Source organism: Mesoplodon mirus (genome assembly GCF_964341445.2).
Source record: "Mesoplodon mirus genome assembly, chromosome: 6".
Taxonomy (NCBI): Eukaryota; Metazoa; Chordata; class Mammalia; order Artiodactyla; family Ziphiidae; genus Mesoplodon; species Mesoplodon mirus.
This window is the reverse complement of record NC_138982.1, coordinates 147,007,767-147,025,558: the sequence shown is the minus strand read 5'-3', so window position 1 is coordinate 147,025,558 and position 17,792 is coordinate 147,007,767. Positions and strand designations below refer to the sequence as shown.

At 54.8% G+C, this 17,792-nt stretch overlaps 1 protein-coding gene across 1 annotated transcript; it reads left to right on the top strand.

Moving 5' to 3' along the window:
* Nucleotides 1-7,319: 7,319 nt before the first annotated feature.
* LOC309806898 (lanosterol synthase-like) lies at nt 7,320-17,555 on the top strand. The gene is made up of 7 exons (XM_082625931.1): nt 7,320-7,441; nt 7,906-8,074; nt 8,811-8,949; nt 11,004-11,112; nt 12,234-12,355; nt 13,742-13,838; nt 14,620-17,555. Exons 1-7 carry the CDS (start codon nt 7,428-7,430, stop codon nt 14,621-14,623), a joined length of 654 nt encoding a protein of 217 aa, XP_082482057.1. The 5' UTR covers nt 7,320-7,427; the 3' UTR covers nt 14,624-17,555.
* Nucleotides 17,556-17,792: the final 237 nt, after the last annotated feature.

Below are 17,792 nucleotides of genomic sequence, written 5' to 3'. Positions count from 1 at the left end.
TGAGGTCTTCGTCAGTTTTCAGAATGAAAGGCTGTTTTCTTCCGTGTAATGTCTTTGATACTCTTACTGACTGTTGTCCGCCAACACGTACTCTTACGTTGCAGGGTGTAACGGTGGTCATTCATTGTCTTAGCAACAGTTGCAGTCCCTGATGTGCCAGAATCAGTAGTGCAGGGATGCATAAGGTGCAGGGACCCTGCCCACCAGGCCTGCCCAGCTCACACCTCAGAGAGCCGACGGATGTACTGAGCCAACTGTAATATGTACATAGCTCGCTGAGGCATGGGGTATGTGCCTGGATTGGAAGCAGGGGGAGACAAGGGGATTGGGTGGGGGACAGAGCAGAATTCTTGGAGAGGAGTGCAGGGGTACACCCGAGAGGATGTGATGAAAACCTGGAGGTGCCAGTTTGGTTGGACTGCCAAGTGAGGGGACAGGCCAGACCGCCGAGACCCTTGCTGCTTTACTGTGAGTGCCATGGGAGTCAGCTGTTGGAGGATGTTAGGCAGAGAAGTGATTTGGTCACATTTTGTTTCAAAAACTGCACATGGGGAACAACAGCAAGACAGGCAATGGATCTCGAAAGGAGGATGCTGCAGCTGTCCAGGTGAAAGAAGAAGGGTATAATCCTGAGTCTGCTAGCAGTTGGTGTGGAGAGAAGGGATACATTTGAGCCATATCCAGAAAGAGGTATTAATAGACTTGATGCCGAGTATGACCATCAGTCTTAAATTGGCACTCGGCATCTCCCTACTGTATCCCACATCCCCTGGACTCCCTGAGAAAACTATTTCATATCTTCTTATTCTCTTCAAATCTACAACATTCCTAGATGACGACCTGCTGCTTATTTCACGGAGAAAAAAGAAGCACTAGGAGCAGAACTTGCTCATCCTACCACCACCAAATCTACCAGCCAAACCCTGCATCTGCCAGAACAAACACTAATCAACCCTTAGGGGTTTCTTCAGTGATTAACTTCATGTTATCAGTAAAGACTCAAGTAATGCTGTTTCTTAATCTCGATTTTAGACATCTGTTGATTTCCTACAATAGAAAATGAGTTAGCTCTCTTACACTATCCTCTCTGCAACGTGTATCACCCACACATGCTACTACATTTCCTCTCCTGCTAGTCTCCCAAAACGATTTAAGATGTTAGCTGAAATCTGCATTCAGAGTTCAGTATGACTATATTAACACCGTTTGCGGTCGAGCCCTGTATTGGTTTATGATTACATTTCCTTTAGGTACAACTTTCAGTTGTACCTGGAGTCAACTGTCTTGCGTTTTCACTTGCTTGGTTTTCTGTGTTGCTAGCACTGCTTCACCCAAACCTCTCCTCGCTGAGTGTAAAGCTCCTCCCAACACTCAGGTGCCTCAGGTAACATGCTAGCTCCATTTTCTTTTGGAAATGAACTGCTGGGAAACCCCCCGTCTTTGTGCCACCTTGGACGTTTCCTGGATTCTGAGTCATATATCTTCCTCTTCTGTGGTCTGCTTTCTCATGTTGATGGAGCTCATCTTTTAGAGCCTTCCGAGCTTGCATATCTAAAAGGTCTTTATTTCTACCCTTATATTAGATTCATCGTTTGAATGGAAGTGGAATTTTACATTGGAAATTATTCCTCTGTGTTTTTGTTTTTTGTTACTGGGAGGTTTTTTTTTAAAGATCATCTTTATCCCTGGTGGTCTCAAGTTTCTCAACAACATGCTTGACGTATTGGTTTGCCTCCCCTATTCCCTGCCGAATTTATTGTGCTCGGCACGTTGTAGTGCTTTTTTCCAGTAGTTTTTGCTATGTAACAAGCTACCCCAACCATAGCTTAAATTTGGGAAAGATAGGCTGGGCAGCTTTAAGGATAGGCTGGGCAGCTTTCTCTTGGGATCTCTCATGCAGTTGCAGTCAGGTATTGAATGCAGGTATTGGGACTGGTTATCTGAAGTCTTGACTGTGGCTGGATGTCTGAGACAGCTCACTTACATAGCGGGCAGGTGATGTTGCACTGTTGGCTAGGGGCTCAGCTGGGGCTTTCGACCTGAGTAGCTATATGTGACCTCATTATGTGGCTTGGCTTCCTCACAGCAAGGTGGCCTCAGATAGGACTTCTCACATGGCATCTCAGGGCTCCAAGCGCAAGTGCCCCAGTGAGCGAAATGCAAACCCAGCTTTGGAATCTGTGCAGGATCACTTCCAGTGCATTGTATTAGTTACAAGCATCTGGTTATAGATTCAAGGGACGGGACATAGGTCCTATTTCTCAGTGGGGATGAGTGGTAAGACCACATTGTAAGAGAGCATGTGAGATGGGAGATTTTGCAGCATCTTTAGAAAATATTCTCCCATGCTTTTTCAATCCAGAAAACTTTTCCCAATTCTGGGAATTGTTGGAAATTATTTAATACATTTTTCTCCTCCACTGTTTCCCTTTGGAACTCCTAATATTCAGATGTTTGACCACCTGTTTTTTTTTGTTTTTTTTGTTTTTTTTCTTGCAGTACGTGGGCCTCTCACTGTTCTGGCCTCTCCCATTGCGGAGCACAGGCTCCAGACGTGCAGGCTCAGCGGCCATGGCTCACGGGCCCAGCCGCTCCGTGGCATGTGGGATCTTCCCGGACCGGGGCACGAACCCGTGTCCCTTGCACCGGCAGGTGGACTCTCAACCACTGCGCCACCAGGGAAGCCCTGACCACCTGTATTGATGCTCCAATTTTCTTTTCAATTTTTGTATATCTTTATCTTTCTATCCTACTCTTCTAAAATTTCTCTATCTCCCTGTTCTAGTGATTTTAAAACTGCTACCGTATTGTGAATCACTCTACTGTACACCTGTAACATATAATATTGCACACCAACTATACTTCAAAAAAAAAGTTTAAAAAATTTTAAACTGCTGCCATATTTTTAATTTCTGAGAGTCTTTTTCTTAATGTTTCTTATTAGAGATGACTCCTGTTAATTCATTCATTTATTCAGCATATACTTTTGGAATGTTTACTATATGCCAGGCATTATTCCAGGTGCTGGGGATATAGCAACAAATGAAACAAATTTCAGCCCTCACAGAGCTTATATTTTAGTGGGGAGATAGACAATAAACAAGATAATTATGCAAAACATTTGGTATGCTAACTGGTGATAAGCACAGAAAACAATAAGGGAGGGAAAGAGTATGTCAGGATGTTGCACTCATGAAACAAGAACCATCTATCTCTGTGAGGACATGTTTTTGTCAAAGTCCTCTTCTACGACTTTCAATCATCTCCATTTCTCAAAATTTCCCTTTTCGGGACTGCCCTGGTGGTGCAGTGGTTAAGAATCTGCCTGCCAATGCAGGGGACACGGGTTCGATCCCTGGTCCAGGAAGATCCCACATGCCTCGGAGCAACTAAGCCCATGTGCCACAACTACTGAGCCCACATGCTGCAACTACTGAAGCCCGTGCGCCTAGAGCCCGTGCTCTGCAACAAGAGAAGCCACCACAATGAGAAGCCCCTGCACCACAACGAAGAGTAGCCCCCGCTCGCCGCAACTAGAGAAAGCCCGCGCGCAGCAATGAAGACCCAACGCAGCCAAAAAAAAAAAAAAAAAAAAATTTCCTTTTTCGTTGCCTTTCGTGGTAGAGGTTTTCCTCAAATGTTTGGCTCGTGTTGTTGATCGGGCTCTGAGGAGTTTGCTGGAAGCTTTGTGCCAGCAGATACAGCCTGCCAGCTGATAGGCTTCTCTGCCTTTCCACGGGGTCCCAGCTGCCAATGTTCGGAGGTCTTTTGGGGGAGGGCCATTTGCTCCAGAGAAATCCTCCTATTGCCCGGAGCTGTACGGCTGAGCGGGAGAAGTGGAACTGCCACAACAGTGGAGACTTTCACTCAACACCCTGCCTTCAGTGGCCCTCAGCTATGCCTTGTGCCTGAGTTCACACCTGCTCTGACTCCACTGCTGCAGGCTTCTGTCCAGGTAGGGGAAGGGGTCTGTTGTCAGACTGTTTCCTGTTCAAACTTGACACCAGTTCTAACTTCTGCACCTTCCTGGGGCTCATGGGCAAGAATGGTCTTTTTCCTCAATGGCTTCACCCCGACAATGGGTTGCAGCTTCCTCTGGCTTGCTAAGGCAGTGAGTACTCCTCCTTACATTCCTGGCATCTCCAATTCTGTTGACCTCCCTCGTTTACTGGTGCTTCCTCTCCCATTCTTTCACTACTATGCATTTTTATCTCTTTTATTGCTTTATGTAAGTAGAGTTTAGGTGGGAAATGGAAGTCAATGCCTGTGCTCAGTCTGACATGTTTAATTGGAAATCCACCCACACCCTTTTTTTTTGCAGTACGCGGGCCTCTCACTGTTGTGGCCTCTCCCGTTGCGGAGCACAGGCTCCGGACGCACAAGCTCAGCGGCCATGGCTCATGGGCCCAGCTGCTCAGCGGCATGTGGGATCTTCCCAGACCAGGGCACGAACCCGTGTCCCCTGCATCGGCAGGCGGACTCTCAACCATTGTGCCACCAGGGAAGCCACCCCCCCACCCTTTTTAACTACTACCGGGCTTTTCTTCTCACATCTCCTGAGATTGCTCTTGTCAGTCACCAGGAAATTGTCTTGCCACATCTAGTTGCCAATTCTCAGACCTCATTTTACAATCCCTTTAAAGTCTCCACACAGATCACCATGCCTTCACCTGGCTTCCCTGACTCCACATTCCCCTAGTTTTTCTCCTCTCTCTGGCCACTCCTCCTCCTCTAGGTTGGAAATGGTTGGTGCCCTAGGACTGATCCTGGAAATTCTTCTCTTTGGAACACTCACACCCTAGCGGATTTCATCCAATCTTATGTTTTCAAACATCACCCGAAAACAGGCAACTCCCAAGTTCCTCTCTCTAGTTCTGTCTTCTCTCCCGAATACCAGCCTGTCTACTCAGCCTATCCACTTGAATGTCTAATGGGCATCTCTGTCTTAGCATGTCCCTAATCTAAGTTGAAAGTTTTCCCCAAACCTTCTTCTCTACTTTAGAAATGACACTATCATGTGCCCAGTTGTCCATGCCAAAAACCTCCGAGTCTTCCATGTCCTGTTTATTGGACACGCAGGAATTGGTAGGGTGCAAGTGGAGAGAAGCATTATTTTTTCTCATGACTCTCCCTAGAAACTCTTATCTGTGATTCTCAGATTTTATAGGTTTCACCTATCTTAGAATTTTTTTTTTATTTTTATAAATTTATTTATTTATTTATTTTTCGCTGTGTTGGGTCTTCGTTGCTGCGTGCAGGCTTTCTCTAGTTGCACTGAGCGGGGGCTACTCGTCGTTGCGGTGCTCGGGCTTCTCATTGTCGTGGCTTCTCTTGTTGTGGAGCACGGGCTGTAGGCGACAGGCTTCAGTAGTTGTGGCACGTGGGCTCAGTAGTTGTGGCTTGTGGGCTCTAGAGCACAGGCTCAGAAGTTGTGGCACACGGGCTTAGTTGCTCCGCAACATGTGGGATCTTCCCGGGCCAGGGCTCGCACCCGTGTCCCTTGCATTGGCAGGCAGATTCTTAACCACTGCGCCACCAGGGAAGCCTCCCTATCTTAGAAATTGTAAAAAGAGGATTATTGTTTTGCTCATAAAAAGTCCAGTCCAGTAAAATATCAAAACTCAAATTCTGCTCCAAGCGAAACCTATTTCCTCCCTTAGCTTGACCAGAGTCAGAGTTTGGGATGTCCATGTAGGCTGGAGCCCTTATTCCCATGCTTTGTGTTTCCACATTGGAGGGACGTCCCTGGAGAAGAACTTCCAGCCTTTTTCCCTCTCCCAGGGAAGTGTGAATTGGTGAATTGAGGAGAACAGACGGGGTTGAGCGTGCTCAGGCTCCTCTGGGTACACCTTCTGGGGTCAGTAGGCTGACAGGCACCCATCTTCTCGTTGGCACCTGGCTGCATGGTGCTTGGTGGGACAGCTCTGTGGAAGCTGCAGTTGTCCCCCTGGGCCAGAGGCTGGGAGGTATATGTGTCTGATTTAGAGGTGGAAGTAGCTAGCCGTCTTGATCGTCAGTCTAAGCCATGTCTTCCAAACTAGTTTCTTCTCTGTAGCAAGGCTGGTATTTTGATTTCCAAACCTCTTATTGCTGCGTCTTCTTCATTGGTTTCTGAACTGGGATAGGAAGAGGCCAGTGTCCTTTACTGACCATCTAACAGCCTGATATTCCACTAGGGGAAGGTGTATGTGTGCTTTCCTCTGCAAATCCCCCCTTGCCCCCTGGCTTGCTGGGGTTCATGGCATGGGGATAGGACTCAAGGGATGGGCACAGAAACACTCACCTAACCGGGGAAGCTGTGACCTGATGTCAGGGCTTCTGTGGGGAAGATGAAGAAATGGTGGGGCTGTGCGTGAGTTCCTGCAGAGCCACCTTTGGGACCTCAGTGTCTGCACAGTTTCCTCCAACTCCGCGGAGCCCCTGGCCCCTGCTGCACACCCTGCGACCACTTTATCCTCAACCCACCTACCCCCAGTCCTTTCAGCACGTTCTCCATCTTTCTCTTGCTTCCCTTTACAGTCCAGGCCTTCCACACTTACTTCGCCGGGACCGCAAAACTGCAGGGCTCTCTCTGAGTGGCACAAGCTCTCCCAGGGCGGCTCCCTCCCAGGGCTTGGCACCGCTACCTCGAAAGCCCCACAGCGAAGCCTTCAGCCCGCCTGAAGAGGCACTGCCCCTCACCTGTCAGCCCCAGCCTGCCCTGCCCCTCCTGTCAGCCCCTCTCCTGCCCTCTCCCCTCCTGCCGTCTCTCCTCTCCTGCCACCTCCTCTCTGGTGTCATCTCCCCTCCTGTCAGTTGCCCTCCCATCAGCTCTCTCCTGTCAGTTCCTCTCAGGTGCCTGCCAGCGCCCCTCGTCCCCCGAAAGCCTTTCTCCCGCGCGTCGCGCCCTCCGCGGGACCTCGCGGCCATGTCTCCCCTCACTCACTCACCTACAGCCTCTGGCCTCTGGCTCTTCCTCAAGGGCACTAGGCGCTCCCCAGACCTCCTGCCTTCCGGCCTCGGGTGGGACCCTCCCCAAGTGTCATTCAGTCTCAGGCGTCCCCTGGTGGCCTCGTCCTGGCGCTTCGCCCCACAAGTCGCTCCGAGGCTGACAGACTCCGGCGGCACGCGTGACTGGCAGTCGCGTCCCTCCCGGCCTCGCCCACTCACCAAGCCCCGCCTACCCACCCAGTCCCGCCCGCTCAACGCCCCGCCCCCCGACCCCGCTTCGTTCAATGTTCCCCGGCCCCGCCCCCACCGCTCAGACCTTCGCGCTCCACCACTGAGCTAGCCGGCCGCGCCCCGGACCCACCCTCACCGCGCTCTGATTGGCTGCGCGGGCATCTTCCCATCGCCTTCTCCGGTCTGCAGAGGCGAAGGCCTTTGCGGGCTGGTGGCTGGTCCGGGTGCGGGCGCAGGCTGAGGGGAACCGGGAGCGCGCGGCGGTCATGACGGAGGGCACGTGAGTCCCCGCGCCCCTCGAGAAGGGAGGGCGCGATCGGGGGCGCAGCGGAGGGGTCTCACTGGGTCGGGGGCTTCCAGCGAGGCTGCTGCGCCGTCCGGCCCCGCCCGCGGTCTGTGGAGACGTGCGGCACCGGCCCTGGGGCCGGTGAGGGGCGGTGAGGGGCACGCTCTCCTTCGGCGATGTCGCCCGGGGACCTCTGGGCCCGGGCCGGGGAGAGCCGGGTGGGACAGGCGGTCGGGCTGGGGAGCGGGACGTGGGCGGCCGTCCCTGGGGCATGTGTCTGCTCTCCCGGAGAAATAATGGCGCGGTGTTTCGGTGCAGAAGCGCGCCAAGAGGGTTTTTATTTTGCAAGGTAAGGGAAACAGTGGTCTGCTCGCAGGTCGTTGGGGTGAAACGGGAAGGTCGTTGCGCCTCTGGCCTCTGACCTGGCGAGCAGGTCACTGGAGCATGATCGCTTCCAGGTGTCGGCGCCGAAGAGGGGGACCGTATAAGACAGAGCCTGCCACCGACCTCAGCCGCTGGCGACTCAGCAATGAGAGGGGGAGGCAGACGTGGACATACTTCCAAGGAGAGGAAGACCCTGGCCGAGGGCAGTCTGGCCTGGAAGCTCACTTACTGGGCCTGGACACCGTAAGTGTTGATTCTGCTCGCCACGTGCAGTGTCTGGGACGCCACCAGACCCCCGCCTGCCTCCCTTCTCAGCAGTGGGCGCCAGCAGCCAGTGGGGAGCTTTAAGCAGCTCCATGTGAAGGGCATTTTCTTCTCTGGTAAAACAGAAGGGATGTGTACTGTGCACCTGTGTCTCGTGTCGCCAAAGCTGTTTCCTACCAGAGTTAATCGAGGTAAAGATAGAGCATGAAGTGAATGGGCCCCTGTGCTTCAATCCCTTTGTCACTAAGCTGTGTGTAAGAAACTGCTCTAACTTCGTTTTTGTTCAGAAGAAGAAGTTTCTGATCTAGTGAATTTCATAAGAGAAATTCAGTTAGTTAGAGAGTATGACGTAGAAATGGGGTCTCCCTGTCACTGTGCCATCCCACGGCCCCTGCCCGAGGGAGGCCTGAGTTCCAGGTCTGGGTGGGCATCAGTGCCCCGCCCCACACACTTGGGCACCTGCTTTATTCAAGATGTCTTGGAGAAGTTGTGAAGACATTTGCAAATGTGTTGGAACGCAGAACCATGAGAATGTGGAGCCATTCATTTGCTAAGATTGGCAGTACCGTCATCAGAGTTTTAGGCCTTTGATTGAAACAGCTGAAGCTTTCAAAGCAATTCAGGTTTGTTCCTTTGACTTGGTCTCCAAGTGCCAAGGGCTTCTCTGGCCCAGCTTCAGACCACTTAGCTCTCAACTCCTTTTTCTTCTTTGCAGAGGAGTTACTTTAAGGACTTGCCGAAAGCCCACACAGCCCGTGAGGGGGCTCTCAACGGGATGACGTTCTACGCTGCACTGCAGGCTGAGGATGGGCACTGGGCGGGTGATTACGGTGGCCCGCTCTTCCTCCTGCCAGGTAGGAAGGTGCTGTTGTGGCCTGTGGGCGAGGCCACCCTGGGACATCCTTGGCGTCTTGGCTTGATCTGGTTCAGGCCTTCGGTGAACGTCTAAGGTGTGACTGCGTGAACAGGTGAAAAACCGGGAGCTCGCATAGAAGAGGGCTGGGGAGGTTGCCCTGTGCCTGAGTTGTCCTGCTGTCGTTGCCAGGAGATGGGAGTGAAGGCTCAGCTAGCTAGCGTGCTGAAAAAGGAAGCAGGGGGTGCTTTGGGGGCCAGGGGAGGCTCTTGAGTCCCGGTGCAGAGCAGGGGCAGCAGTGGAGGGCCTAGCCTATGCCAAGGTGCAGAGGTGGGCAGGAATCTTTTAAGTCCTGTGTAGGCAGCTTGTGTGTGTGAACTCACCTGAATCGTTGGCCAGGAGAGCTCAGATGGGACCTGTAGGTGCAGGTTGGTGAGTTGTAGGAGGACTGCAGTTGGAGCCCTTGGGTACTGAACTGGTTTGGCTAGACACGTCTGTTTTGCGTCCTGGGACTGTTTCTCTAAAGACATGCTCAGCTTTGCAATCCGGAAACTTCCCTGAGTTTATGCAGAAGGACCTTTTCCTTTCGTGGGAGTAGCACTGGGAGTCCCTCAAGCTCCCACCTCTGCTGTGACTCCAAGCCCGGCTGCCTCCTGGACTGTACAGCTTCGTATCTTCCTGACCAGGGACCTAGGGGCCTGGGCCTTGGGGGCAAGTCTCTGGGCTTTCTTCCCTTGGTCTGACCTGGAGCCTGTGGAGCCTTTTCCCAGGGATCTTCATGGGGAAGCAGCGACTGCCCTGGCTTGCTCTGACCCTGGGCAAGGTGACAGGACTTCACCATGCCTTGGCTGACTCATCTGTGATGTGGGGATGACGGGAATCGGGTTTGGTCACATGTGCATGGCACCAGGCACTCAGAGGGTGACTGGTCACGGGGACACTGCATTGGTTTGTGCTTTTGCTGCTGTAGCTCTGGGCTCAGCCTGCGGCATGCCCCACCTGCTGTCTGCAGGCTGTAGGTTGGGGCTTTCCTCTCTCCCTCTGGACTCTGGACAGACCATCTTTCTCAGGTGGACACTGGCCTGTTTGGGGGTGCCGTCTCAGGGTTCTTCCATGGCTGGCTGAAGTTTGACCTGTGTTTTTCTGCTTTAATTTGGCGGATGCTCATGGATGTCATGGCTGTGTGTGGCCGTGTGGCATTGAGCATCACTGTGGTGATCACTGACTCTGGGGTTGGACCTCCTGGGCTCCAGCCCCAGCCCCACCACTTAGGGGCTGTGCCTCAGTTTCTTCGCCTGTAAAATGGGGAAGACCGGCTCTGCTTCCTGCTTGTGTGCTTCCCTGTCTTGACAGCATCATACCTGTTATGAAGGGACTTGGGCTTTTTTCTGTGAACCTCTGTGCTGTGTCCATATCTATCTGCCTTTCCAGAGTGTGTCTGTGTGGCTGTGTCTACTGGGGCTTCTCACGCCTCTGGCCATAGTTGGGCATCCGTTCCGTGACACATTGCTGCCGGGGCCTGCCTGAGACCCCGCGTGCTCGGTGCCGTGGGCACGTGGCTGATGGAGCCTAGGCCAGGGGTGGGGTGGAGGGGCGGGGGGGTAGCCTGTGAACACCATGCTCAGGAGGGCTAGGCTGGGAACAGAAGGTTCTTTGTGGGTGACATTTATTGTTGTCCATCTTGCAAAGTGATGTGTGCTATTAAAATTAATAAAACAGGAAAATGTAAATGTAAGCGAGTAAACTGCCCCATCCAGGGATGATCCGTTTAGTGTTTCTCTCCCAGTAGGCATGTCAGTAGTGTGGGACCTTGGAGTGGCTGGGGGGACTCTGCACACCCCACGTGACACGTGGCACGTGTGCTGTTGCTGCTGCTCCTGGGGCCCCAGTTCTGAAGGCCCTGACGGGGCCGGGAACAGTAGCCTTCCCAGGCTTGTTTCCACAGGAAGGAGACCCTAGCAGACGGCTGCCTGTTACCTGGGGTTCTCAGGAGGAACGGGGCCTGGGCTTAGCAGTGCTGAGTGCCTGCTGAGGAGCATCTTTTCTGCCGCACAGGCCTCCTGATCACGTGCTACGTGGCGCACCTTCCTCTGCCGGCTGGATACAGAGAAGAGATTACACGGTACCTGCGGTCTGTGCAGCTTCCTGATGGCGGCTGGGGCCTGTGAGTCTGCCCAACCCTGCGTCACTGCATGTGTCCACGTGCACGTGCACACCTGTTCTTACGTGGGAGATGCACCTATCAAGGGGTGGGGTGACTGTAGCTCTGGCCCCGGGTGGGCGGGGAGAGCCTGTCACAAGGGAAATGGGCTGGAGGCTACGGGCAGGCTGGGTCCGGGTTTCGCTGGGGCTCTCAGAATGGGCCTGTGCACTTTCCGGGCCTCGGTTTTGCAGCTTGTGTTGTAGTGAGTTTCATGACTGATTGAGAGGCTCCCGACCCCCATATAGCACAGTGAAAACCATTTGCTGTCATCGCTAAGGCAGAAGAAAATTGTCCTTGACCCTGGGATGGCAGCAGGGAGAGGCAGGCTGGGCAGTTCTCCCCATGTTTCAGCCTGCCTTTCTGTGGTGTCGCTCACTCTGGGAGCAGGGCCCTGTCCCAAGGTGGTCAACTGCCTGCCCACCTGGCTGTGGAGCCCTGGTGCTTCTTGTCCTGCAAGCAGGATGTGGGCCCCTCCTGGGCTGGCTAACTCCACACCACCAGCCTTCCTTACAGAATCCTAGGAGGACAGCTCAGCTCTGCTTGCCTCCTGGATGGGGTCGTGGGCATCTCGAGCTTCAGATCCCAGCTCTTTGCCATCTGGGTCCTGGGACAGACTTGAGGTCTCACCAGTGCCTTCGCCTGCCCTGGCATGCTGCCTCTGGAGCTTGCTCTGTGGGCCGTAGTGATGCAGGGTCTATTGATGGGCCACTGCCTGGGGTCATGTTGATTTAGGCATGGGAAGTAAATGGACAGGGACGGGCAGGTCCTGGAGGGAGGAAGCTTTGCTGTGCTCTGCAGCATGCGGGATCTTAGTTCCCCCACTAGGGATCGAACTTGCGCCCCCTGCATTGGGAGAACGGAGTCTTAACCACTGGACCGCCAGGAAAGTCACTTGAGGGCAGTTTTGGAACTGTTCAGTTGTCAAGGAGGTGCAGGAGCTCCTACTGGAGAATGGCTGTTCTGGATGTTTCTCGTGTTGTTACGTCATTCTTGATTTGCTGAGGAAACTTAACGGAAGCGTTGCTTAATTTCTTACAAGTGACGGAAGACGTCATTTTCTCACCTGTCTCCTGCTTCTGTAGGCACATTGAGGATAAGTCCACGGTGTTTGGGACTGCGCTCAACTATGTGGCTTTGAGAATTCTGGGCGTGGGGCCTGACGATCCTGACCTGGTGCGAGCCCGGAATATTCTTCACAAGAAAGGTACACCCCGCATAGCACGTGCTACGTAATAAGGAGTTCACGTTACCTCAGCATAATGAGTGCTCGAAAATGGGAAACAGAAAGGTGCACCTGCACTTCACATGCAGCAAAACACGCGAGCCAGGCAGGTGTCAAAGCAGAACGGGAGGAAACTGTCTAACCTTGCCAGTAAATTTTTAAAACACAAATAAAGGTCACCATATAATTCTGTTTGTTTCGCAAATGGGCAAGGACTCACGAACAACACGCTCGTGCGTTGCTTGTGGGAGTGCTCCTTCCCAGGGGGCAGCCTGGCCGCACGAGAGTGGTGGCAGCTGGTGGGGCTCTGCCTGCACCCTCCACCCTCGCTCTCCTGTGTGTCCTGTGGGGCTCCCGGGGTGACTCCCCTCCCCTCGCCCCGGGGAGGCCCTTCTTCTCCTGCTCCTCCGAGAATATTCACTGCTCTTCTGCAGAGCCCGGTGCGTCTCGCCCGCCTGCGCTCCCCTCACGGACGTTCCTCAGTCTGCTCGCCGTCCCTGCTCTGTGCTCACACCCAGGGGCTTCCCGTCAGCACCTCGAAGCCCCTTCCTGCTTCAGGGCTCCGCATGTGCCACTGTGTTCGCCTGGGATGTCCCACCTGCCACCCAGCCCCGCTGCCTCGGGGGCTTCTCATGCTTCGCCTGGCACCTTGCGTGTCACTTCCTGACCTGCCACGTCGGGTGATGCCTCCTGCCGCGCTTTCTCACGAGCCTGCATTCTTCACACGTGTGTTGCTCTTGTAACAAATCCATCGTCAGCTTCTGGGCTCACTAGTGTGAGATCCCAAGGCGGATTTCTGGTTCCTTGTCTGGGAAGGAATGTCTTCAGGCCACGCTTCCCTAGTAGCTTTGTGGCTTCTTTGCCTTCTGCACACCTGGGTTTGGGGTGAGGCCTCCTTGTGAATCGTGTCCAGGATGGTTTTTCTGTGCTTGGGACCAGTGCTGCTGGGGGTGGCTCCAACATGGGGCCACAAGCATCCCCACAGCCACAGTCCAGATCCGTCTGCTGCGTGGGGACAGTGTAGCGCGGGACAGCCAGATGGACTCAGGAGGGAGAAGGCCGAGCATGCACAGTTAACTCCCTCATCACCTCCAGGCCCGTGTGGACAGGGGCTGCCGTGTGCGCCTGGGCCTCTCACCTTCCCAGCTGCTCCTTCCCCGGGGGCAGGGGCCAGACAGGCTTGTTCTGGGGAAGACGTTGGTTCCATCAAGCAGCCCTGGCGTTGGGTGGTCCCGAGTGGTTCTGGAGCCTGCTTCTTACGACAGGGAGAGGATCCTTAGCAGGCCTGCCTTTTGAAGGGGACCCGACTCCTGAGGGTCTCATGTTCACAGTCAGAGGCAGGTGATGGGGCCTGTTCTCTCCCCACAGGTGGCGCTGTGTTCATCCCCTCCTGGGGGAAGTTCTGGTTGGCTGCCCTGAACGTGTACAGCTGGGAAGGCCTCAACACTCTGTTCCCAGAAATGTGGTACGCTTCCCCATCTACAGTCACCACTCTCTTAGCGAGTAGAGTGACGCTGCCCTGGGTCACTTGCTGCCTGTTAGTCAGATGAGGGGCTGTCTGTTCAGTGGAGTGGGGGGCCTAATCAAGGCATTTTTAAGGTTTAAAACTATACAGAAAAGCTAAATTCTCCCTTTTTGCCCCATTTTCCCCCAATCAGGGGAATACATAGCCTAGCCAAAACTTCCTTGCCATAGATTCTGAGACAAGGTACAGAAATAGCAAAAAATTAATTAAGCCAGGTCAATCTAACAGCCTCCTCTATGGAATGAGATGTTCTATTTTTCACGGCGCAGCTTCACCAAAGCGCCAGGGGCCTCCGCAGAATGTCCCCATCGGAAGGCACACCTGGCTCTGCTCAGTCCCACAAATCTGAGGGTTTAGACTGTTCACACACCATCTCCCACTAACACCTTATTCAAAAGGTACGATAGCTAACGTCAGCTTTTCACAGGAGGACAAGGTCCTTCAAACGACAACTCTGGTCATAAAAGCAAATGCATCAAATGTTTGTATAAATGATAACAGAAGTGCACAATTTCATGGACATAGGAAAATCACAAAAGGCAATTTAAGTGAGAGAAACCGTCTCTCAAGAACAGACACTGCCTTCAAAACCAGTCCCAGATTCGTTTATTTCGTGCCCAACTCCATCAAACCTAAGCGTCGGTGAGTTCCCTTCCTGTATCACAGACCCAGTCTCTGGCCTGTGGTCACCCAACAAGAGGCATCTGTTTCTTCTCCCAAGGTGAAATCTTCTCATCACCATTAATGCTCCTTCAAGCAACATTTAGGCACATTTGCAAACCATGGTGAGCTCAGGGGAAACGGTGAGTATTAAACTCTGGCTCGCTTCCATCTCCTTCCTATGTGCCAGGCACATGCAAAGGGGAAAAAACACACTACAGCCTCACTGTTCAAACCCCAGTCAGAAGACTGACCTGCACAGGAAGCCTAAGGAAGCCGCTCTGTCCTCCGCCTGTCACCACCTCGCACCACTCACCATGTGTTCTGAGTGTTCCCTTTAATGCAGTGGCCCTGCGGTTTCCTCAAGGGAAGGAACTAGGACGGAACTGAACACCCCTGCTGGCTGATCCATGTGAAATTCCCAATGTCTGACCACGTCTGACCTCAAACAGCAACCTCATAGGGCTCTGCCTAATAGCCGCGGGCACTGCACAGCGGCTCCCCACGACAGCCGGAATGGGGTGGGCCAGGGCGGCACAGCACAAGCGCCCAGGCTTTCTCCACTGTCTCCAGGGCCCGCGGCTGGTCGGCAAACGGCTCAATCGCCACAACTCGCCCAGAACAGTGAGTACCGGACGGTGCCTACGTGGATAACAAAGGCCCACTCCGGGACCACACAGAGCTCCCCGGGGCATCCGCAGCGCAGGGACGTGACACCTCCCAGGAGGCTCCGTCCGGGCGTCTGGAGCTCCCAGTCCTGGCGCGGGGAGCGGCCCCGGCAGAGGCCCTCCGCCCTCACTTGCCCAGGACCGTCTACCTGGGCCCCAAGCAGCGAGGAGGCGGCACAGGCGTTTCAGGAGCCCCGACACCAGGGCGTGGGTCGGTGGGAGGCATTCCACAGGGTGAACAAGTCCCGTGCTCGGGAACACCACTCCGAACTTCTATAGCAAAAAGAACTGCAGAATTCCGTGTAAAACGATCGCTGCACGTCGTTTTAATCGGATGGAAGCTGAGCTGAGCACTAGGGGGAGCGCCCGTGTCGCCCAACTGCAGGGAGTCCCGGCCTCCAAGCCCTCCAGGAATCCGGGCGAGGACAGGGAGACGCGCAGGTGCCACTAGGTGTGCACAAGAGCGCAGGCGTGGTGACAGCGCCCATCCTCTAGCAGTTCCCCGGGGGTGGTCGGGGCGGGGGGTGGCGCGGGGTCCCGGGGAGGGGGCGGGGACGCCCGCCTCCCACGGCCCCGCCCCTGCCCGGCGCAAGCGCAACCCCGCCAGTCCCGGCATACCCCGCGCCCGACGTCTCCGCGAGGCGCCGCGCGCCCCCGGCCGCTGATTGGCTGTGGCTACGGCGGGGGCGGGCCCAGGCAGAGGGCGGCGGATTCAAGATGGCGGCGGCCAAGGGGCGGCTTCCAGCCCAGTCGGCGGAAAGGGCAAGAGTGCGGCGGTAGCGGTCCCCTCCTGGCCGCGTCCGCTCCTGGCAGGGGGCGGTGGCAGGCACCGGAGCCCGCCCTGTGGAGCCCACACCGGGACAGCGAGAGGAGGAGGCGCTGCCGTTTACCTTCGCTCTCCCGGCCTCCACTTTTCTGCGCCGCTGCTGTTGCTCATCTTCTTCCATCTTACTCCGGGGCTCTTCGCAGGTCGCCGAGAGGTGGCGGGGCCGATGCGGTGCCGCCTTCGCTGTATTTACACTCCCTCCGCATCGCCTGGGCTCACCCTCCCCCCACGACAACTGTCACGCAGACGTGGGCCCGCCCCGCGTTCGGCCCCGCCCCGGGGCGTGCACCCCCGTCCCGCGGCCAATCAGGGGCCGCGGTCCTGCCCTCGCGCACGCGTATTCAGGGCGGTGCCCTCAAGGAGGCGCGGCCCGGCGGAGCTCCGCCCCTGCACCCGTTCCTCCGATTGGCGCACAGACGCTCCCGCCTCTTCGGGCAGGACCATTGAGCGGGGCACGGCAGCCTCGGCGCTCTCTGTGGTTGGTCGGTTTGAAGGGCCTGCGCACGTGGGCCGTCGGGCCCAGCTGGGACTGGCGCGGAGGGCGGTTCGCATTCCCGCGAGGTTGAGGCCACCGTGGGAGGAGTCTGCACCGGTGTCCAGTTGAGTCAAGCTTCGCGAGCCCCTGGGGACAGCTCAGGAGGCCGGGCCCCACTGCATGCGTGCGCCAGCTCAGGGCTGCCCGTGAAATCGCTCTGGGTTGTTGCCGTGCCTGGGGGTGGCAGAACCCAAACTCTCGTTTCCAGGGGTCCTTTTGGCGACCGGGATGCTGGCCCTGTTCGCGTCACGATCGCAGACAGCCAGCAAAATCACTTGATTCCGTTCCTAGGAGTCCCTCCCTTGGATCCCGCTGGCGCCTGGACCCACAGAACCGGAGTGCCGGGGGTGGCCAGAGTTAGTGGGAATCGGGGCTGGCACCCCCAACCCACGGAGCCCAGAGCTACAGGGACAAGAAGCCACCGGCGGTGCTGCCACTCCTGGACCCATGGGTTCTTCCCGCTGGGGACACAGTGCCATATCGAGGGCTCTGTCATGGGTCCACTCTGGCACCTCTGCCATAAAGCAGTGCCCTGCGTCAAAGAGTGTTAGGAGGGACTCCATGCAGTGGGAAACTCTGAGAGAGGGTCAGGCTGAGGCCCTGCGGGCAGGAAAGGCAAACCCACACCCAGAATACAAGTGTATTCCTGTTAGGACAACCCCTGGAACCCCAGCGTGGAAGGGGCTCCATAGGGCCAACTTGCCAAGGGGCCTGTAAGGATGCAATTTTAAATGATACAGTAATTGTACACAGTTGTAGATCACCAGAGGGAGAGAGCTGTTTCAGTGAAAGGCAAAAAGCCTCTTCTCACATGGAAAAGTTTTAAGGCCTTGAAACGTTTGGGTAAATCAATCCAAATATATTGTAAATGGTTGTTAAAAAGGAATGTGCTGTACTTCCTGTTCAAATTTCTGTGAAGCTAAAACTGCTCAAAAAGATAGTCTGTTAACAAATTTTTTTTAAAGAAAGGGAATGTGATGTGGGTTATGAATTCACGGCCCGTGTGGGAATTGGAGTCTCGTGAAATCATTGTTTGTTCCTTAGCTTCAGACTCCACTTAAGCCTGTTTGTCCAGATGAGGAAGCAAGGCGAGGTTTTTATTCCTAGCCCACGGTTTTGATTAACAATCAAATGCTGCTGCAGTTATCAAGCTCACTGGAAGCTGATAAGCTCTGACTGACACTGATCCAAAGCGTGTTGTTGGC